General features: G+C 32.5%; 1 protein-coding gene across 4 annotated transcripts; it reads left to right on the forward strand.

Annotated features, from left to right (window-relative positions):
* The first annotated feature begins 11,627 nt into the window (after positions 1 to 11,627).
* On the forward strand, positions 11,628 to 23,518 carry LOC145557456 (protein FAR1-RELATED SEQUENCE 6-like). 4 transcript variants are annotated; one of them, XR_014092303.1, is made up of 3 exons: positions 11,628 to 11,874; positions 22,989 to 23,048; positions 23,150 to 23,518. XR_014092303.1 is itself a non-coding variant. In XM_081618643.1 (2 exons), exon 2 carries the CDS (start codon positions 17,134 to 17,136, stop codon positions 18,307 to 18,309), a length of 1,176 nt encoding a protein of 391 aa, XP_081474769.1. In that variant the 5' UTR covers positions 11,628 to 11,874; positions 17,007 to 17,133; the 3' UTR covers positions 18,310 to 18,692. The 4 variants fall into 4 exon arrangements, 2 of the variants coding, with proteins under 2 accessions (XP_081474769.1, XP_081474766.1); XR_014092304.1 differs by lacking the exon at positions 11,628 to 11,874 and adding an exon at positions 21,938 to 22,037; XM_081618643.1 differs by lacking the exons at positions 22,989 to 23,048; positions 23,150 to 23,518 and adding an exon at positions 17,007 to 18,692.
* Positions 23,519 to 23,738: the final 220 nt, after the last annotated feature.

The raw sequence follows: 23,738 nt of genomic DNA on the forward strand, positions 1-23,738 counted from the left end.
ATATATATATATATATATATATATATATATATATATATATATATATATATATATATATATATATATATATATATATATATATATATATATATATATATATATATTGTTTAGCGAACGCAACGCGTGCATATAAACATATAAAAGCTAGTATATTATACTTCATCCGTTTCTATTTAGTTGACACGTTCAATTTAGGCACACATATTAAGGAGAGGAGAGAGAGAGTGAGAGAGAATGACAAGTGGGGTACACTTAAAAAGCAAGGTATAAAACTTACCCAATAAGAAAACGTGTCAACTAAAAAAAAACTTCTTAAAAAGGAATAAGTGTCAACTAATAAAAAACGGAGGTTAGTATAAGCTAGGGGGGGGGGGGAGGAGAGTAAAACATTAGTGTCCACATTTTAAAGTACATACTCATAATGCCCCTTATTCATCATTCTCTTTAATATAAAAAGAAAAAAAAATTATTTAAGGAAATTGGTATATTATCTAACTAGTGTGTGGCCTGAGCTTGTATTACATCGGGTTGCTACTTTTAAACATAACTAGTCTTTTGTCCCGTACAATGTACGGGCTTGTTATTGGTGTTTTTTTTTTTTTTTTTTTGGTGCATGTAGTTTTATTTAATCATGAAATAGACAAATAGTAGTATGGAGACATCGGGGGTTTTGGTCGTGACTTATTTTGTGAGGAACAATAACTTTTTTTTTTTGTTGTTGTTGTTGTTGTTGTTGTTGTTGTTGTTGTTTTGCATTATAATATGTTGAAATTGGCATTCAATGGATTGGTAAGCAATCAATAATTAGGAAGTTAGATTAGCAAAATATTATTGAATATATGTTTAAGTAACTATGTTTACATAAGATAGTTGGGGAATGGCCGAATGAGATAGCATTCTTCATATTGTAGCATCCACATTTTCCCGTCATGTCTTCATATTTAGTCTCCTCCATTTTGTATGTTGTGGATTTTATTTGTCTTCAAGTGGTTGTATTTCCGGGATTGACTCATCATTCCTGTAAACGGATTAAAATTTGAGTATTAGCTAGACTTAGGCTTATTAACAATTTTCCAATTTTGACAATTGGGGGTTTCAATTAACAAAAATTCATGCATGTTTAAATTTTATTTCAATTTCAGCGAAAATTTAAATATAAATTCTACAAAAATAATAATAATAATAATAATAATAATAATAATAATAATAATAATAATAATAATAATAATAATAATAATAATAATAATAAAAGGCACAAGATGATAGTCACTCACCAAATGTGAATCTACATGTGAATTTGATGATGGAATTACTATGTTATATAGAATTAATATTGTAGTGGCAGATGATTGAATAAATCTCCGTACTAAAAAGCATTAACATACATCATTATTATGTTCGGAATTTGTAACCGAAAACATGATTAAAGGAATTTAATTTGTGGGAATTGAAGAGGGGAGATGAAGAGGAAGGGTGTGGAATTATTTGTGGGTTTGCTGATGAAGATGAAGCAACCATCGGATTATGGTGGGTTTTTGGTTTAATTTACAGATTTACATATACTCCATATTAAATTGTGTGGTGGAATGAAAGGTCAAAGCTAGCTTTTAGCTAACATAAAATCCAAACAGTTTAGCTTTTACTCCAACTAATATCTCTAAATTATGCTCAGTTTTAAATTCTTAATTAATATTAATAATTTGATGACTAATTACTTTCCATTTAAATATTGATTTGTACACGTGGCACATTGTATTGGAATAATGAACACGTGGCACATTGGATTGGAATAGTGAGCATGTGGCACATTGGATTGGAAAAAAGAACATAGGATGAAGACATGTGTGTATCATGGTTAGAGTTTTTAAAGACTAAGTATAGATGTTAGTAATAAAAAGAGGATTTAGATAGAATAATTCTCCATTTGTATTAGAATTGTTGATTAAGCTATTTTCTTTATTCATTATTTCTAGGCTACATAATTACTCGTATTTTTTTTAATCCATTTTTGTGCTCACTTAAAGATATATTTATTTGTATAGAGGGCATATAAATTACTATTGAATTGGCTTAGATGATAAGAAATGTGATCATATATTCATGAGGTTTAATGTTCGAATATTGTAGGATGTAAGTGTTGCAATGCTAGTGGTAAGTCTAGTGACATGGAACAATGCTTGTTAAATGATGATGTGGCACATTGGTATTGCATATCTACGTGGTACATATAAACATTTTTAGGCACACTTTTTAAAATATATAAAAATATTAAATTACTATATGGCATAGATGATAATAAGAAATGTGATCATATATTCATGAGTTCAATGTTCGAATATTGTAGGATGTAAGTGTTGCAATGCTAGTGGTGACATGACGTAGTGTTTGTTAAATTATGACGTGACACAATACTAGTGCTGATCTACATGGTATATCAACATTTTTAGCACACCTTTTAATATATAAAATAAAATAACAATAAAATGTATAGATGCAAGGAAATAATATCATTTCCAATTAACAGTTTAATCAAGGTTTAAATAAAAGAGCATTTAGAGAAGCAACCACATATTGTTCTCTCTCCTACTCTCTTTCCTTCTAGGATTTTATAAAATTTTGGATGTTTAGGCTAAAGCAGTCTAATTTCTTCGAAAATTAGACTAATTCTGACCCTTTCACTTCTTTATCTACAACTTTGCTTTTTATAGGTTTCAATAAATCTACACAAGTAATGTATATGTTCGTCTGTCTCCCTAAGGTGGATGGAGTCATTAGTTTTTGTTAGTTTAGGGTTTGTTTGGCGTCATTGTGGTTTTCAGTTTTTTGGGTTTTTTTTTTTGTTTTTTCAAAAATATATGATATATGTCATATAATATATTAAAAAAAGTTTCAAACTTATTAAAATTATGATAATTTTGAAAACTGACAACAGATCAGTAAAAACACCTTTTTCTTATTTTTCATTTTTTGGTTTTTTTTTTTTTTTAAAAAAAACTGCAAATAAAAAACGATGCCAAACAAGCCCTTAGCTGTTTGTTTTTCAATAGGGTTTTTATGTGTGCTAAGACTTAAAAAAAATAATCACATTGTTCCCAATTGTCAGTTCGTTGGTAAAGATTTGTTCAGGGTCACAACGACTGTCGAATTCTCAAATACATTTAAGCGAATCATATAATAATCATCCTTACAGCTACAACAAACCTTTAGACCGTCTCTCCGAAAAGGTTGCATATTTGAAGGATGTAGCACAGTGATCTATTCAACGATCATAACTTTGATGAAGAAACCTTTATTTGATTATGTTTTATGTATTTTTTTGATTTAGAGTTTATTTAATTTGTAGATGTCGTATGACTTATTATTAACGAAATGATTTTGTTAAAAACAAAACAAGAGATAATTGACAAATACAGTCAATTCAATATTAATAAAAAGGATAATTCCCCCTCAAAAATATATCAAACATGAATATTCAGTATAACAATCAATCTTAATTGTAAATAATCATTATATTGATAAGTTACTTTGTTCAATTATATTATAATCTCTTATGTTTTTTCTCACCTTTTATTAAAATATATAATAACTAGTTTTGTGCGGGCCCGTGCGATTCCCGGGTTGTTTATTGAATTTTAAGATAAAATTTTAATCTATACATCAAATTTTAAAATATATCATTAATACAAAATTATTTAGAAATTGATGTGCTTTTGTGATGATTTGTTATCTAGTAGGCATGTGATGACTAATAATAATGTTAGTGGAAATGTTCGACTCAATACATTAAAAAAATTAAAAAAAAAAATTAGCAAAAAATAAATTGAATAAAATAAATGTTCAAAGCCCGTTGGGTTGACCCGAACTCAAAACTCTGGGTTAGGGTTGAACAATTTTTGACTCTTAATATGAAGTGACCCAATCCGAGATGACTCGTGAAGTCATGACCCGACCCTAATTGACAGGTACACATAGTAATAAAATTCTATTAAATTGTGAAGTATATTATTTTAACCGAGTAGTATATATTATAAATGTATGTTTTACGCTTTGAATTACAACCTTCGCTCCAAAAAATATTATGATATAAAAAAATAAATTTACATGATAAATTTTGAGAATTATAATCTAATAATTTTTTTGAAAGAAATTATAATTCAATTTGTACATCTGATATATTGGTATTTTATCGAAAATAGAACTCTAAACTAACTATTTTATCCTAAAATTCTATCCAAATAGAATTCTAAACCATTTTTTTTTTATCATAGGAAATCTATTTAAATCTATCCAACGTGGCGCGACACTTGGCGAAAAGTTAGAACGCCAAGTGTCACTGCCTCGTGACTTGGCTAAAAATTTAGCTTGATATAGTAGTTATATAATTAGATGTACAACAATTGTCAGACATGATTTCCTTTGATATTTCATAGTAATAAACTTCAAACGATATATAAAGTAATATGTTCATTTTTTAATAGTTTCAATCAAAAGATGCAAATAATTAAGTATTTAGATAAACGAAGCAAAAATTAGCAAAAATCAAACACTATAGGCAAGACCTTATAAAAGTTTTTTGAGCTTCATAAATCAAAGCACGCATTGAGTGCGTGTATGACTAGTTAATCATTATTACAAAAGTTAATTGCAAAATCAACTAATTAAGAATGAAAATAAAATCATATCCCAGCAAATAATCATGATTTAGGACTTATAATGGCTAAGATTTGGGTAAATCATATCCTAACAAAGGATATAACTAATATTTTATGAAGAGGTGTAAAAATATCTTTACCTATAGATAGACAATCAAAATGTGTGTGTGTGTGTGAATGCTAGCATTTCCCAAGTTTCTAATCAAAGGATTTGATTTTTTTATTTTTCCAACATGAAGAGATTATATTACATACATATTTTTTTTTTTGGAAAAATTGGCCGCAACACCCTGGAGTATAGCTTAGGTGCACCGAGTACCCTGAACTTTGCGTAGTAGCCAACACACCACCAACTATAGTGTTAGGTGCGACGTGTGCCTTAAATGAAAATTTTCGGCCACTTATTACATCGGAGGAGGTGAATCCATGCGTGCTAAGTGGATGTAAGACTACATAATTGTTCTAGAGAGTGAAGATTCACTTCCTCCCACAGAAATAAGTTGTCGGAAATTTTCATTTATGGCATGCGTTGCGCCTAACACCATAGTTGGCAGTGTTTGGCTAGTTGAGAGTGTTTGGCTACTACGCAAAGTTCAGGGTGCTCAGTACACCTAAGCCATACTTCAGAGTGTTGCGGCCAATTTTGCCTATTTTTTTTTTTGTAACACTTGTAAGGCAACGTTAAGAAATTTATCAATAATATCATATTAAAGTATGATATGTAAAAAAATAGAAAACAAATACTATTTTTCTAAAGAAAGAAAACAAATACTATTAAAAGTACCCTAATTAAACATGAATAAACCACTCTAACATTTCATCATTAAAACATATTGAAAAATTATGATTTTTTTTAAAAAAAAGTTTTATACTTATATATGGACATGAGTCACATCACCTACGCCTTTTTGGTTGCTACAAAATTAGTTTTAAAAATGAATTAATTGATCAATCATTAAAAAAAAAATTGTTAGGATAAAAAGAATATATGTAATATATTTTGATGCTATGTCGAATAATTTTCTTCTCTCGTTGTATATAATAATAATAATAATAATAATAATAATAATAACAATAATAATAATAATAATAATAATAATAATAATAATAATAATAATAATAATAATAAATGAGATAGTTTATAGTCTAAAATGTCCCAAATCAATAAAATGGAAAAATTGCCCCCATTAATCCTAACTTTGCTCCATCTGCCAATATTAATCCCAACTTCAGTTTATTCCCTATCACTCCCAACTTTACACCCTATCAATTTTTATCACCCCCAACTGACCTACAACCGGTTTATCAGGTTAACATTTGTGAGTTAGATTTTTTTTGTGCACACGTCACTACATGATTGGTCAAATAAAAATAATTTTAAAAAAATCCAACCTTAACGGCAGCCACCATTAAGGCAGCCGAAATCGGGGAGGGAAAAGGAGGGGAGGATGGACTTTGACGGAGAAAGCATTAGGGTGGTCGAAATTGAGTGGGGAAGTGAATGGAAAGGGCGGAAACAGTGGGGGAATGGTGGGGGATGTCGGAATTAAAAGGAAAAGGGAAAGGTTCTGGTCGAAATTCGACGGGGAAAAGTGAGTGAGGGTGGAAGGGATCGGAGATTGGAGTGATGGGGAAGGGAGATCATTGTTGATAGAGTTGGAGGGGGAAGGGAGATCGATGGTGGTGGATGGCGGAAATTGACAGGGAAGAAGGTGTGCGGATCTGTTGGCATCATCATCAGTAGCAGTTGTTGCAGCAATACTACTGTTATACCAGAGGCGGCAGTAGCAGCTGGGGAAGGGAAGGGGGCTAGAGACAGCAGTGGAGGTGGTCAGAAATGTATAGGGGAGGGGGAAGGGAAGGGGGCCGAAGGTGGCAGGGGTTGCCACCTGCTGGGTTGGGGTTAGATTGTTTTAAAAAAAATTTTAATTTTTTAGGCCTACCACATGTTGACACGTGTTTGGTAACCTCCTACATCAGGTTGGATGACCAGTTGGGGCCTTGGGGGTGATAAAAATTAATAGGGTGCAAAGTTGGGAGTGATAGAGAATAAATTGAAGTTGGGATTATTATCGGCGGATGGTGCAAAGTTGGGATTAATGGTGCCAATTTTTCCTATTATTTAATAAAAATTGACTAAAGATATCAAGGTAATTATTCATATTGAGGAAGATTTTTTATATCGAGGAGGATTTTAGATATCAAGGAGGATTTTCGATATTATCTTCCATTAAAGAACAAAGTTTTAGTATAAGTAGCCAATGAACTAATGTATTTTTTCTACATCTTAAACTCTTAAGTCTCGTTTATTTTCTCTTAAACAAACAAGCTTACAATTTTTAACATGGGAAAGACTATGATTTTCTCTTTGCTTCTCGTCCTAGTGTTATTTTGGGTGTCTCCTGGTGAGTGCAACAATTTTTTTTACTAATACTTAATATAATTTTTTTGAGTGTATAGTGTATAAGAGTGTGTGTTATGTGCTCATAAAACAATACAATTAATCTTTAGCTTTAGGAATTACAAATTCAAGAAAAATAATGGTATGATAACCAAAAACTGTACTAAATGTTTTTGCACATTAGACAAATTATTCTCATATTTATTACTTTTTTTAATTATATATTTTGTCTAAACAAAAAAGTTTAATATTAAAAATTTATTTATTTTAATTGGTAAGAGTAAAATGACAAATCTAGCTAGTTTTCAAAAGATTTTGACAAATTAATGTTTGTACTTTTCATTATAATTAACATTCTTTAACTCCTTGTATTTTTTGTGTTTAATTGTTTATAGAAAATGCTAATAGCAGTTAAATTGGAGCTACCCTACTTGAAAAAAAAGGTATTGATAATTTTAGAGTTTCTCCATTGGGGTTAAATTGCTAACCAGAAGACCCGTGTAGTCCTGATTATTGTAAAGGCAATTGTCGTTGCTCCAATGATAACATTGCCTGGTGTTGTAATGTAAATTATAAATAACTTATCTGTGCCATACATAAGGCAATATTTTTCTTATGGGGATGTCTTGAGGGTGACATTGTAATACCATCTATCTATATTAATAACCCAATAACTTTATACAAAAAGCGAAATCGAGATGTCATCGTCAAAAATTTTCCCTCCATTTTGTTTTTTTAATTATTATTTTTTTAATTTTTTTTGTCAAACCTTCATGGAAGTATTTAAAGCTTATACTATATAATCTCTTTTCACCTTGGATTATAATTTTCCACATATACTCAAAAATAATATGTTTACATATATTTTATATTAAGTACAAAGTAATATATTATAAAATATGAGCATAAATAAATAAGTAGTATATTAGGATAACATTATTATCCATAATATATATGAAGTATAAAATAGGAAAAAAAATACTTTAAATAATCCAACCTTTGCACTGTTCTCTCAAAATAATCCCACATTTTGATTATTTCAAATTAATCCAACCTTTTACTCCCATCTTCCCATATCAACCCCAACTGGTCACCTTGCTTACGCTTACGTGTCATGTTTTTATTGATTTGGTTTAGTGTAATCTATTAACTATTACTAAAACAAAAAATTGCTAACAACATCATCAGTTTCGAAACAATCTTTCGTGTCATTCTCACATTTAATTTTTTCCCTCCAATTTTATGATGTCATCAATTATTAATGATATATATATTTTTAATCTACACTTTTGACTTTAATGCATAAATGTCTATATATAACTCAATCAACCAAGTTTCTCTCCTAAATTATAGTTTCACATACCTAATTTGTTTGATGTTTGATTGTGGTTTCAATTTTATTTACTTTCCTTAAATGTAAGTAAATTATTTTTATATTTAATTCTAATCTTCATGTACAATGAAAAGCAACTTAATACAAATTATAAGAAAGGTTAATTTTAACCGTGCATCGCACGGGGATAATCTAGTTCTCTAATATTATAGTATTTTAATTTACACATATTTTATGAAGGAAAGGTTTGTACAAATCTAATTTCCTGTATTTATTAATGTCAAATAATTTTCGTAAACTTTAAGTTTTGGGATGAAACTTATTTTAAGGAGGGCAGATTATAATATCCAAATTTTTCCTAGTTCTAAGATGAAACTTCTTTTAAGGAAGATAGATTGTAATACTTGCATATTTTGAAATCACATAATATATACGTAGTAAAAATAATATTTTATTTCGTATATTTTATATTATATTCTATTATGTAATAGAAGTTTAAAACCCTATTTTAATTTAAATATGACAATATTTTAAGCGTATATAAACTATTTAAACCCTATTAAGTTTTTTTATACATAATATTGTGCAATCATTTTAATATAAAATCCTTAGCTTTTTCTTTACTCCATTATGTTCGTGGGTTCATAGCAGCCATATGAGCTATCAATGTTTACTTCTTATTCCAAGTCATGCACATAAGTTATGATCAAGCAGTAACAAGTTTGGAGTAATTATGTGTAATTACGACATTGCACCCTTCTGTTAGATCTATTTTATCCGGTATTCACACGAAACTTTGGAGATGTTTGTATAATATTTTGCATTATTATGTGTGGTACGATTTATTAATTGTAATCTTGTGTGTGTATGTGTATATATGATTTATTATTATGATATTACTACCTCCGTTATATGATTTGATTTGATTTGAATATCGTATTATTTTTGTTGTATATAATTGATTGTATAATAATTTCTAGGGTTTAATATTGTTGCTATAGGGAGTATTGTTTTATCGAGGTTTTAGGGTTATTAATGCAGAGCATTATTTTTGGGTTGTGAGCTAATTATATTTGGGTAATAGTTTTATTGCCCTATAAGAGTTGAGATATACTATATATATATATGATTGAATCGAGTTTGAATTGTTATATTATTGGGAACATTATGTGCCTTTATTGAGATATTATTTATTAATAGCTTGTGAATGGTTATTTGATCAAGTATGAGATCAAAATTAAAAGTTGAGAATTATTATTTTGTTCTTGGTCTGAGGTTCGACGTTATATATAAACGTTAGTCCTTGGCATCTTAGTAAGGAGACGATAATCACGAGTTAAGAATGAGGTACATTCTTTATATTTATTTTAGGGTTTTTCTAAACTATACCCCTAAGGTATTCGAGTTTCTAAGGTGTACCCATGCTTTTTCAAGTTTCTAAGTTGTGCCCCTCAACTCACTACCATTAATGAATGGTACCCTGCTTGGGAATTCCACGTCACCTAAAGTTAACTATAAATTTAATAGAAAGATGATTAAAGGTAAGGAAATGGTAGGAGAAAGAAATCTTAGCCACCGTAACCTTAATAATGAAAACTGAAGCCACGAAATCACACCCTCAAATAACTTTTAAACAACTAATAAGGGTACATTTTAGTATTGATAAGGAGTTGAAGGGCACAGCTTAGAAACTTGAAAAAGCATGGGTACACCTTAGAAACTCGAATACCTTAGGGGTATAGCTAAGAAAAACCCTTTATTTTATTATGGTCCCTATAGTGGGATTCGACCGATTTTGGTCATGGTTTGAGGTGTTTTCTGGATATTGAGAGTATTTAAGTTTTTTATACTTGTTGGTTTATTTTCGAATTACCCATGTTCAAGTAGGCTAGGTATAGAACAAAGAGCACGACACACTTATTGTTTAGACGAGTTTATTGAGTAAAGGATTGTATTGTTATTCTAGGTTTAGTTGATAAATATTATTTTAAGCGTACAATGTGTAATGTACTTTCGAATTATATTGATTAATTGATGAGATAGTAATGTTAATTAATTCATTATTCTTTGTATTGTGATATGTGGTTAACTCATGCTTTTTGCTGACGTGTTGTATGTTATTTTTGTTGTGCTGCTTGTGTTTGTGGCAATGTTTTTTTTTTCTTCTTGTGGTGGCCTCGCGATGATCTATTTTGGAATTTGTCCTCGGTGGTGAGCAATCAAGTTTGTCTAAAGAGGTTGATCAAGTGATCATAGCTAAAGGAGCTCAAGTGTTTCGATTAGTATGCTATAATGACTTTGTAAATTAAAGTTGTATAAATAGCTCACTTAGTTTTATTGAGTTATAATTATTGGGATTTTGTAAGCTTTACCAGTTGACAAGTTGTCGAGAGTGGCAAATACCTTCGACATAGGTGTATGCTTCCGCACTTTTATTTAAAGTTTGTTTGTTTTTCTTTAATTCTTGTTTATTACTTCCTCCGTTTCTATTTAGTTGATGCGTTTGATTTAGGCACATATATTAAGGAGAGGAGAGAGAGTGAGAGAGAATGAAAAAGCAAGTGGGGTTGCTTGTAAATGTAAGGTAAAAATTTTAACCAAAAAGGAAACATGTCAACTAAAAAAACTTCCTAAAAAGGAATACGTGTCAACTAAAAAGAAATGGAGGTAGTATTAGTTTGTAAATGGAAGGTGTTACAAAACTCATAATAATATATAGTATATATATATATACTATTACTATATATATAGTATATATATATATAGTAATAGTATATATATATATACTATATATATATATATATATATATATATATATATATATATAAATATATATATATATATATATATATATATATATATATATATATATATATATATATATATATATATATATATATATATATATATATTTATGGTAAGAATAAGGACCCTCATGGTTTTTTATACGATATTTGCAGGTTAGACACTTTGAGTGTGAGGGGGGAAGAGTAAGAGATCCTCACCTTAAAAGTGCCTCTAACGGGGATTAAACCTCCAACTTCAAGGTTAAAAGGTGCAATATCTCCCACTAGATAAGGAGGAGTGCCCAGTTTATCTCAACGATAGACATAAGTTGTAAATCGGATGGCAAGGTTGTAAATATTTCGAAATCAAAATGGGCTAGATCATTTCAAATTTGCTAGATTATCTACATGTGTAAAAGTAAATAAAGTTGTCAGAAACACATGCTATTCTTGATAACAAACGACCCCTTGTTCCCTTTTGACGAACGTTTTCTAAATTCTAACCATGGTTAGTTGCAGTCCTCGTTCTTTTTTCCCCAAAATTCATAGATTGAACTGTAGAAGCAAGGGAAGTCGAAACCCTAAATTTTTTTCCCCCAAATTTGTGCTATCTTCATACTAAATTGAAGCTGCTCGATAGTCGATTAAAGCTCGAAGATGTCAATTTACTGAAGCTTGAACTGGTTCGCCTAATCACAAAAGGTATGTAATTAGAATATACAATGTAATCGTATTTGAATTATTCGGATCTTGTTGTTGGGTCTTATGCGATATAGAAGTTCGTGTATTCCACATTTTAGGAATTGAAGGGTATTGTTAAATGTATTTGGTTGTGTTGGGGAGTTAGAAGTTGCTTATGTATATGTTCAGATTTTCAGATTAGTGATGGAGTTCGGCCTTTAAATTTCCCAATTGATTTTTTTTCTTTTTAGTGTGCAATTAAACAAATTATGTCCTTCTGTATATGTCAGTGTTCTATATTAGTGTTGCATTCTGACTTCCGAGTGTTGAATTAGTGTACAATTAAATATACAATAGCGCTAATGGTGTGTTCTATTAGAGATGAATAAATGTACTATTGTATTCCCAATACAAAGTTCTGGTGTCCTATTTTGTGGTGTCATATTTTGTGATTATTAATGAGACCTTTAAATTCCCCAATTGAAGGGTGATTATTAATGAGACCTCCTATAATATTCAGATATGATGGAGAACCTTGATAGGGGAAGTGGAGTGGATGTTTGTGGTCTAGGTGTCGAAGTAATGCCACATAGAGAAGTAGTTGACTTTAAAGATGGGAACTCTCCTGACATGCAATGTATGGACCTAATTGCACATGCATCTCTACCTCTAACAATTGAAGATGGACTTGATGGTTGTGTTCAAGGTGAAACATGTTATAGGACCCCTACCCGTACAATACAGACTATGCACACACTTGTATCTAGTAACAAAATCAGTGTTGTTAGTGTAGTCGAGGAACCTAAGGAGGGCATGATTTTTAAAACTTGGCGGGATGTTGAAGCCTATTATAAGAAATATGCTGAACAACTTGGGTTTGGTGTCAGCAGCGCTCAAGGTTCATTCTCTAAGAAGGATAAGGAAAGGAGGGGGACTACATGGAAGTGTGAATGTTGGGGGAGACCGAACATGAAAGCAGTGAGAGCGGCAAAGAAGAGGGCTAAATCAATGGAAGTTGCTGGCTATAGTAATTTAGTTGGAGGGGTTATTGCGGAGCCTGAGTTGAATCGTTGCAAAAGAAAGTCCAAAAAGTGTGAGTGTGGTGCTAAGATTTATGCTAGTGTTAATGACGATGGTGAGTGAGAGTTGATAACTGTTATTTTGAAGCACAATAACCATGATTTACTCCCAAACGGAGCAAAGTTGGTGAAAGATTATAGAATGAAGCAAATGACATCCACTTAGGGATGGCAATTTAATCCGATTTCGATTCGAATCCGATCCGATCTGAAGGAAAAAATCCGATTCGAATCCGTTTAAAATTAGTCCGAATCCGAATCCGATAAAATATATCCGAATCCGAATAGGAGGTGGATCGGACTTGGACCCTACGCAAAGTCCGACGGAGTCCAATCCGAGTCCGAATCCGAGAGTATAAGCATATCTGCATATGCTCTATAACTTGGGACAATTATTTGCTTGTTTTGTAGCAAAATTTTATTGTGTAACTTAGTTTATAATTTAAATATGTTATGTTTATACTTTAATTGGTATGACAATACAAGCAATTATTGGTATATATATGACATTACAACAAATAAAAATAAAAAAAAATATTCGGACCTGTAGGGAATAGTTTCAAGCCTTTAAAAATCCCACTAGCTTGAACCCCACTGTGATCATACACTAAAGTACAGTGGCGTCCAAAAGGGAAGAAGATAGAGCAAAAGAGTCGCCAACAAGTTTTTAAGGAACTTGTAAACCGTTCACGAGGTGAAGGTTACACCCCTTAACGATCCAAGAGATCGTCAACTCCATAAGGTCATGAACCAAATAAGGGTCCGGGGATGATGGTACAAATCCAACCTAAAAGAGATTGAACCTGCCCTAATAATAGGCCTCTACTTTATTCTGCTCGTATTCATGTGCGCTTTCTGACTAACATGCAATCAATAGGATTAACCCTAAACCTGTTTAATCTATGTTGGTTGAATTTAATGCACAAACAAACTATTATTGGCGATCACTTGAATTATAATCACAATTAACCCTAAACAAGATTATTAATTATCTTATTAAGCGTGGTTGCAAGTACAAATTCCCTTTAAACATGCAATAAAGGTGTGATCAAACAATAACAATAAAATAATCAAGCAACATAATAAATAATAATTATAATAATAATCATCATCATAAAAATAAATTATAATTGAAATAATCATGATAATAATCATAAAAGAAAATAATCATCATATTAATAATAATTGAAATAATTATCATAAATAAAATAATCATCAAAATAATAATATTCATAATCATTATAACAATTATAATCATAATCATATTCATGTTAATATTAAAATATAATAAAAATAGCAAGATCCTAGGCATGATACTAACAAGATTAATAACAAACCCTAGCATGTCACTAAGCGATAAAAATCAAATCTTTAGCCCTAACATGATACTAACAAGAATAAATATTAGGAAGAGAATAAAAGGCATCATAGCAATCATATTTAATATTAAAAATACCCTAGACATGATACTAGGAATCATAATAACAATATAAACATGATATCTACATCATAATATCAATAAAATCAATTTAAGCACTTACTTGGATGCCTCGTACCTCTTTCTAATAACAAAATACACACGTTAGTAACTTCAAGGAAAATAATAAACAAAACAATTAAATTAAATAATTGAAAAAGAGATTTGGGACCAAACCCTCAGAAATTAAAACCTTTCACGTCTAGGACGAAGGCAACTTCGAATATGGCTAGGTGTTTCTAGATCTTGTGAATGCAGAATTTTGTATGAAAAGCAAAGTTTAGAAAAGAAAGCTAAAGAATTAATGTTATTGAAAATTGATGAAAAGAGATGAATTGTTTGTAGATGAAGAGAATTAATGAATGGTAATTGATGAGAGTTGATGAATGAAAAAGAGAATTGATGAATGGTAATTGATCGCGAAAGAAAACTGATTGTTGATGAATCAAAACGGAGTTTTTAATATGATATTTATAGAGAAAATCATCCAAAAAAGATAATTTAACAAAACAGAGTCTGAAGACCACAAAACAACCTTGGCGCCAGCCCTGACTCATTGGCGCCAACACCAGTGGCTAGCGCCAGGCGCCAATGGCTGGCGTCTGGCGCCAATCCCGATTCCAGGCGCCAAGGCCTGGGGTTGGACGCCAAATCGGCTTTTAACGCGTTTTCGAAAATCTGATAAACTTACCGTACTGGAAGATAAAATAATATAATTTCAGTCGAAAATGCTATTTGATCTTGATTAAAACTCTGAAGAGTCCTAATTGAATTAAGAATGATAAGACCTTCTAGAATGTTCTAGAAGACCAAAACCATTCCTAATTACATTAGGAATGATAAATCATATTAGGCCCTCCCCTAGATCATTGGGCCGTACTTAAAACTCAAACCGAGCCCAGTTTAGTAAATTGGCCATAACTTCCTCAATATTCATCGGAATTGGGCTTATAATATATCGTTGGAAAGGTCTTTGCAAGCCCCATCCAACTACACCACTATTGGACCCATATCATGGACTAACCAAACTGGATTGGCTGTTTTCTTAAAATAAAGTTTTTAAAAAACAGAGAGAAGAGAAAAGAATTAAAACTTTCCGCAACACTAGACCTTTCCACACTTTCGTTTCATTCGATCATGATTCGACGTGAAAGGCACTCATCACTGGGTTTGGTTTTGGAGAGACACAAATGGGTGTCTACAGGACCATTTCGGAGGTCCGAATAAACGGACCGTATTCGGCTCTGACAATTACGAGTCGGATCGGATTCGGACTTGGATTTTTCGGATTCGGACTCGAATTCGGATCCGAGTCCAGGGTCCGTTTACTAAAAAGATCGGATTCGGATTTAGCCACATCCGACCCGAATCCGATCCGTTGCCATTCCTACATCCACTGTTAGGAAGAGGTTGGTGAATTATTATGATGAGGGGGTACCCCTATCTCGTATACATGGCTGCACTGCTATTGAAATGGGAGGGGTTGAGAACATGTCGATGACGGTTAAGGATTTCCAACATGAGGTTTACAAGAAGCGCCGCCTTAGGATGGAAGGTGGGGATGTGACTGCTATGATGTCATAATTTGAGTATATGATGGCCGATAGTCAGAATTTTTTTCATGCTAATCGTTTAGATGAAGAAGGTCGGTTAAAAGATGTGTTGTGGGTTAATGCTCGTAGTCGAGCTGCTTATGAATACTTCGGGGATGTAGTGTGTTTTGATGCTACATATTTGACCAATGAGCATGAATTGCCGTTTGTGAATATTGTTGGGGTCAATCACCATGGACAGTCTATTCTGTTGGGGTGTTCATTGGTGGAAGGCACATATACGTTTAGATGGATTTTTCGGCAGTGGCTGTGTTGCATGGGGAATAAATCCCGGCCGGTATCCTTACAGATCAAGTTGCTACGATGCGTAAGCCGCTGGAAGAAATTATGCCAAACACTATACACAGGTGGTGCATCTGGCATATCATGTCGAAATTCCCATACAAGCTTGGAAAATGCTCGATGTAAGTGATCTTATTCATGTCTTTAACTGTTATATGTCATGTTGACTTTTTAATCTTGTTTGAGATTAGCTGATATATAGTAGAGTATGTGGTTTATGGTGGATATATATACACTAGTAAGGGTATCAAATCAATGTATTACCATGTATAAAGTGTATAAATTTAGTTTTATCTGTCAAGTAAGTACTTGTAAATTATGGTGTTATGCAACTAAAGCTAGTGGTACTAAAGGGGGTCACTAATTGTTCATTAGTTTCATTAGCTAAGTTTCTTTACTCAAAGTAAATAAATCATCAACTGCCATATTTAAGCCTCTATATTGTCTATAGTGACCTCTAAATCAGGTTAATGTTTTCACTGATAACCAAGTTATACATAAGTGGTGAACATTGTATGACTTAAAGGAAAAAAAAGTAGATATATAAGAAGCAGGTAAGTGAACTATGGTTACTGTGTAATTAAACATACCCCTCCTGTAATATTGCATGTTTAATTACAATTGTGGCTTATGTTTTATATATATATATATATATATATATATATATATATATATATATATATATATATTGACATTTATTAGGTACAATGAGTTTAAGAATAAGCTGAAAACTGTGATATATGAAAGCTTCACTGTGGATGAGTTTGAGGAGAACAAGTGTGCATTAATTAAGTAGTACAAGCTGGAAAACAATGAGTGGTTGACTTATATGTTCAAAGAGAGACATATGTGGGTTCTGGCCTTCGTGAAAGAGTTCTTTTGGGCCGGTATGAAAACTACTCAAAGAGTAGAGAGCATCAACAATTTTTTTGACGGCTATGTGAATCGGAAAACCAAGTTGCATGAATTTCCTAGACAATATAACAGAGCAATGACAAAACGCGTCCAAGATGAAACTGATGTTGATGACAACTGCTCCAAGTATGTTCGCAGGCTAGTGAGTGGTTTCAAGATGGAGAAGTTGTTTCAACAGGTATACACTGACATAAAATTTCAAGAAATACAGACTGAGCTTTCAAGACTTCTGTATGTTTATTGTTGTGATGAGAAAATGTTGTCCAAGATAGTTGTTCAGAATCTAGTTGAAGATAGAGTATGGATTGTTCCTCAAGGATACAGGGAGGAGATAATAACTGATCGCCGAAGGTTCTATCGTGTCACGTTTGACAGTGTGACCAAAGAAGTGTCATGCGATTGCCAAAAATTTGAAATGTTTGGGATCTTGTGCAAACATATGTTCCGGATATTTGATCAGAACTTGGTTTTTGATATACCTGAGAAATATATACTCACTTTGTGGCGGAAGGATGTAAATCGGAGGCATACAAGGATTAAAGTCCCTTACCATGATCCGTCTCACTGGGCACAAGTGAAGAGATTCTATAAAATGTTAATCACTTTTGAACCTATATCTGATCTTGCTGCATCCGTTGATGATGAAACTGTTCACCATGTCCTGAATTCTCTAAAAAAGCTGCAGGGTGAAGTAGCCGCGTTGAAGCAGAAGAAAGATCTTCTCAAAAAAGCCGAAGAAGTTTCTCACTTCCCTGCTGATGTCTCTCAAGTAGAGCAACAATCATGTGGTGTGTGGGGGTCAACAGTTGCTTCAGTTCAAAAACCACATAACCTCCCTAACTCTAACGACACTCTAACAGCTGCCCAAGAACCTGTAACTGACCTGTCTGTTGATGCTGATAACATCCAGTGGTCTGAACAACATGCACCACCTAGTGCCCCAAAGAACTCGGTTGTTCTTGATCCAATTCTGAAGAAGAAGCGTAGAGGGAAACCAAAAGGTAGCAAGAACAAAACTCACGTAGAAACTAGCTACAAAAAGGCAAAGCCAAAGGAGAAACAACCTGACGTATGCTTTGTTATAATTTGAATCCTATCTCTTTTACCAGATAAGTGCACTTGAATAACTTAAGGGGCCGTTTGGTTTGCAGAGGGGAATCAGAATGGAATGAAGAGAGGGAATGAAGGAGAAAGGAATGGATTCCCTTGATTTTTTCTAGTTTTATGGTTGTGTCCAGGAAACGAAATGAACTACTCATTGATTCCCTATGTGACTGTTTGGTTCAAGCCAGGGAATCAAATTTTGAGTTTTTAAATTCTTTTAATTTTTGTTCAAAAATAACTTGTTATTATTTGATAAAACCTGTTTCTTCATGAAACTTGAAGAAACTGTTTTTATTTTTATTTTTTTTAAAAATATGCCATCAACCTGTATCATCTTTTCCTGTAATATGTAAAAAAAAACATAATATATCTCCAAATAATATCTTTCTAGCTCTATTGACTACAAATTCAAGTAATCACCTCTTGGTGAAAATAATACCAATGCAAAGTACGTGTTCCTAAATAAATGTTCATACCAAAAGGGTTCTAATAAGATTAATATTCAACCTAAGTCTTTGCTAATAATCCTTTCTAGATAAAGTTCATGCCAAAAGTAGTAGCTTGTGAATAACACCTAATTAAAAACCATACATAAAACCACCACATAAGATTTAAGCATCACCATTTCCACTTCCTCGTAGAAGACTCTTAACATAAGCACTTTTCAAAACGTCGGGACACTTTGAAAATACCATGAACTTGTTTGGTTGTGCGGTTAGAATGTTAGCCACTTCAAAAACTTGGGATTCCGTGACACCTTCTAAATTGAAAGACAGTAGTTCCTTTAGCACTTGCTCACTCTTTTCAACTAATTTTTGCTCTCTTTCATCCGCATGTTTTTCACGATCATCAGTGCGTGCCATCACATTTGCCATAGTGGAAAGATGAACATTCATGTCTTTCATGAATGCTTGTAAGCTAGCCAACTCATTACTTCCAGCACCACCTTTTTCTTTCTTTTTTTTTTTGGAAGTTTTTTCAGTCTTCATCTTTTTTGAAGGAGGAGAAGTAACGGTATGAGTGACATTACCACTAGCAGCAACTCCCTCATCATCACTTGAATAGAGTAAAACCTGTGGGGGGCAACAACTTGCAAACTGTTGATTGCTTCAACAAAATCTTCAGCTGGTTTTCCAGTTGAATAATTCTTGCCATAAACATTCATGAGTTCATGGAAGTGGGGAAATGAAACTCCATACAAGTTTTTGCAGCTTGGATGTTTCTGAAAAACACAAAAATTCCCAAAATGCTCAAATATACAACATCAAAAGGTACCTCAAACATAATTTAAATGACATTCCACATAGGAGTTCTCATGCAAATAAATGTGATAATGCCAGGGGCTAAGCTTATGGGAGCACAATATATAAAGGACATAACAATATAATCAAATATAATACAACAGAGGATAGATAAATGAGCATAATCCTGCATATTTTACCTTATTTCCCTTCCATAACATAAATGATCATAATATTTACAGGGACATCGCTTAATAGCCAAATCCTTGTGTACAGGGAGATTCTTACTCTACACTATTATAATAATTTCTCAATTATAAGTAACATCACAGCCTGAACACCATGAAGCATCTTACCCTTAGTTTCTGTTTCATAATGTTTCTCATAGTGGCAGGGTAGTCTAAAGCTCTAAACTATAGTTCCTATGCTTGCTAACTATTCAAAACATAGTTCTTGCTAGCACTACAAACAAAATCATGAAATCAGATTTTTTTAAAAAAAAAAACTGATGCACTTGTATAAATAGTTCCTGCTAACTATAGTTCCTATGCTTGCTTGTATAAATAGTCCTTCAAATCTTTATAAAAAAATAGCAAAAATGCTAAGCATCCACAACCATAGGAATATAAACAAAAATAGCAAGTATTCAAAATAAGAGTTCATGACCTTAAAAAAGTTATCATACCTTGCAAAACTCATCATAAACAGCTCGGTCCACAGAAATCATTTTTTTTTTTAATCATCCCAAACGAATCCACTTGTATTTAACGTAGTAGAAATAGCCCTAAACTTTGCTCCAAGTGTCTTTAGTCGAGAATCGATGTGTGGCATAACCTTCAACTCACAACCAGAAAGAGCCTTACCTATGATCTCCTCTAAGCAAACCATGTAGCCACTTCTGAACCCATTTTCACACTTCCAATGAGGATCAACAGCTAGCTCTAACAATGCTTCTACAAGAACTTTATCTTCTTGAGCGGTCCAAAATCGTTTATTTTTTCCCTTTCCACCTCCACTACTTTCATCCATCCTACTAAAACATTTGAACCATATTAACATGTCAAAATAACATTGCATATATATAAAAATGAAATTAACAAACAAAATATTCAATACAAGTACATAAAGGAAATTATTATAAGTCCAACACAACATCCATGACTTAGTACAACAATAAAAAAAACACGAAATTGAAATAAAGATACAAGTCTCAAGTTCAAATAACAAATACAATGTTGTTTAATAAACAATAAAAATATCACAAAGTAACTCTGCGGTGTCTAGCTCTCCAATCATTGAACATTTTTTGGACCATTGTATTTTGAAAATTAGTCCATGGATCGGTTACAGCAATGGAGGTTATGTACTCCACATCATCTTCATCACTAGCATTACCATCATCATCATCACTATCACTTTCCTCAAACAAGTCATCATCATCAAATTCTTCAAGCATGTATCTTTTTACCAAGTTATGTAATAAGACACAAGCAAGCACAATTCAACCATGAGTTTGTAAACTAAACCAATAAGGACTTCTAAGCATTCCCCATCTTCCCTTGAGTAGCCCAAAGCATCTCTTAATCACATTTCTAGCTTTTGCATGCCTTAAGTTGAAATATTATTCGATGGTTTAAGGTTGACGGGGGCCATTATTCCATTCTCTAAGGTGATAAAGATGCCCTATATATGGTTCAAGGAATCCCTCTCCATTAGTATATCCTCCGTCACATAGATAATAACAACCTTGACAATTTTTTTTTTAAAAAAATTACTCTTTTATTAAGTCAATTTCAAATAAAGTCTACTACGTCAATCAAATTACCTTTTGGAACTTTCAACCCATTAGGCCTAGAAATAGCATCTCGAAGAATTCGACCATCATGTGTCGATCCCTCCCAACCAGGTAAGACATATATAAATTCCATTTCGGGTGAGCATACTCCTAGTACATTCATAGCAAGGGCACCTTTTCTAGTGCAATATTTGGATCGATCTTCACAAGGAACATTAACTAGAATCATTGTACCATCAAGGGCACCTAATGAGTTATACAAAACAAACAATATCACTTTAAATTATGTAATAGTCTCTCTATTTTATCTCAAATTAAAGTGTTGGTTTTTTAATTTACCTTGAAATATTTCCACCTTTCATCGTCGCAATCCTCTTGTATTGGAGTTGGTTTCTTAAGAAGAATACTATGTAACTTTAACATTGCTAACAAACAAGCATGAAATTGTCTACTAATAGTTTCACCACTTCTATAAAAATGTGCACCAATCATTCTATTTTTCTTATCGTGAGCTAATGTGTATAAGAAGCCCACAACCATCTCTTCCAAACATGTGTTTCTTGTTTCATTTAATCCACCAATATCTCTAACCATTTCTAAAAGTACACCAAATGTGTATCGATTTATACGAAGATAGTTCCTACACAAAGTGTAACTTTCTCTAATCATTCTATTCAAGTTGTGCAATCTCATTTTCCTTCTAGTTTTTTTTATCTAGCTTAAGATAATGGGAATTTTATATAGTTTTTCTCATTGAGTAACACATCAAATTTAGCAACACAACACAATTAATCATAGTAATTATGAACCGAATAAAGTCCCAATTTCTCTTCCTTTTCAAAGAAGTATCAATTCAAGCCATTTTCTGTAGAAAAGAACATCAACAACAACATATCATTGACTAATTTACATATCATTTATACTCAAGATATATAAAAATCTCAAGCTAAACAAATATATACATATACATGAACATTAGTATATATAAACATCAAATTATCATTCATTCAAGGAGGAAAAAAATCAACAAATATACATTGTTTCGTAATTCCCAACCAAAAAAAAAAAAAAAAATCAGTATGGTAAACCCTTCAAATCGCAACACTGAACAACAAATTAACATCAATCACTATGGAGGTGGTTGATAACGTGAAAAATTCCTCAAGAATTAGGAGTAATGTATAAATTACCCAACAATTTATGAATAAAACAAAAAAAAACGACATGATTAAGGTAGATCTAGAACGAAAACATGAATATTACGATCGCCAAAGATCGTAGCTTGTGGGGATCGGTCGGATATGGTCGCCGGTGTACAATCTCGGTTGGTTGTCGTGGTGGCCGGAGCTCCGGTGAGGGGTGACGGCTGCTGGGAATTTTTTAGGGTAAGAGAGGAGAGAGAGAGAGTGATGGGTAATGAGAGGGGAATGGGAATGGTAAAGTTGGAGGGGGGAGGGTGGGGAATGGGTGTAAAAGATATTTGGGTAAACACAAAAATAAAAAAAGGGTAAAGGAAATGATAGATGATGAAAAACAAATAACAACAAAGGGAATGGGGCCTGTCCATTCCCTTTCCTTTTGATTATACCCCTCCAACCAAACGGCCCCTTATTGTTTGTTATTTTGCAGCCTGCTGCTCAATTTATTCTCGACACCTACTACCCATCGTCTTTTAACGGGATTTTAATGGTAAACCCTTATTCTTGTTATGGTTGTAATTATTCTACATTATAAGTTGCTATTTTTGTAGATTTTTGTTAGTAATTCATAAATACATTCCTCCTTCCCAGGAAAAGAGGAAACGTTGGCTGGAAGAACATCATGTGGAAGAGAACATGGAGGAGAATGATGAGCCTAACGACGATGACAGTGAATGTAATCCTCAAATGGATGATGGTGGCACAGACAGCGGTGAAGATTCTTTTGAATTATGAAATTATAAATTGGTATCTGGACAGACATGGCAGGATGAACCACACTAGCTATTGAGTGACCAATGTACTTTTGAGGATTGTTTGTATGCCTTTTGTATGTCACAACGTTGAACTTATTGTTGTGCGCGTCCAATGACGGGGGTTTAGTTTTTGTCTTATCGATACTGTATTAGGAATGAGTAAAATCATATCTTACTCATGTTGGGTTTGTTTGCTGTGATTTTTGATTCATCTGTTGACTTGTGCCTTTGCTTTTGAATCATTTTTAATCTTGAAATTGTTCGTTTGGGTTAGATATCATGTATAGCCCATTTCGAACATATAGAATTACTTGCTGGACTTTGGCCCATGGCCCATACCAATTATGGGGTCTCTAAAAAGGCCGGTAAAAGAACCCATGGGTTGTGGCCTCAATTTTACAACAGTACAGATTAGATTAAGGGAT

Source organism: Chenopodium album, chromosome 1 (genome assembly GCF_948465745.1).
Source record: "Chenopodium album chromosome 1, dcCheAlbu1.1, whole genome shotgun sequence".
Lineage (NCBI taxonomy): Eukaryota > Viridiplantae > Streptophyta > Magnoliopsida > Caryophyllales > Amaranthaceae > Chenopodium > Chenopodium album.

Excerpts from the sequence above, each read along its gene's own strand:
- LOC145557456 (XM_081618643.1), top strand. The coding sequence starts at position 17,134 with ATGTTCAAAGAGAGACATATGTGGGTTCTGGCCTTCGTGAAAGAGTTC.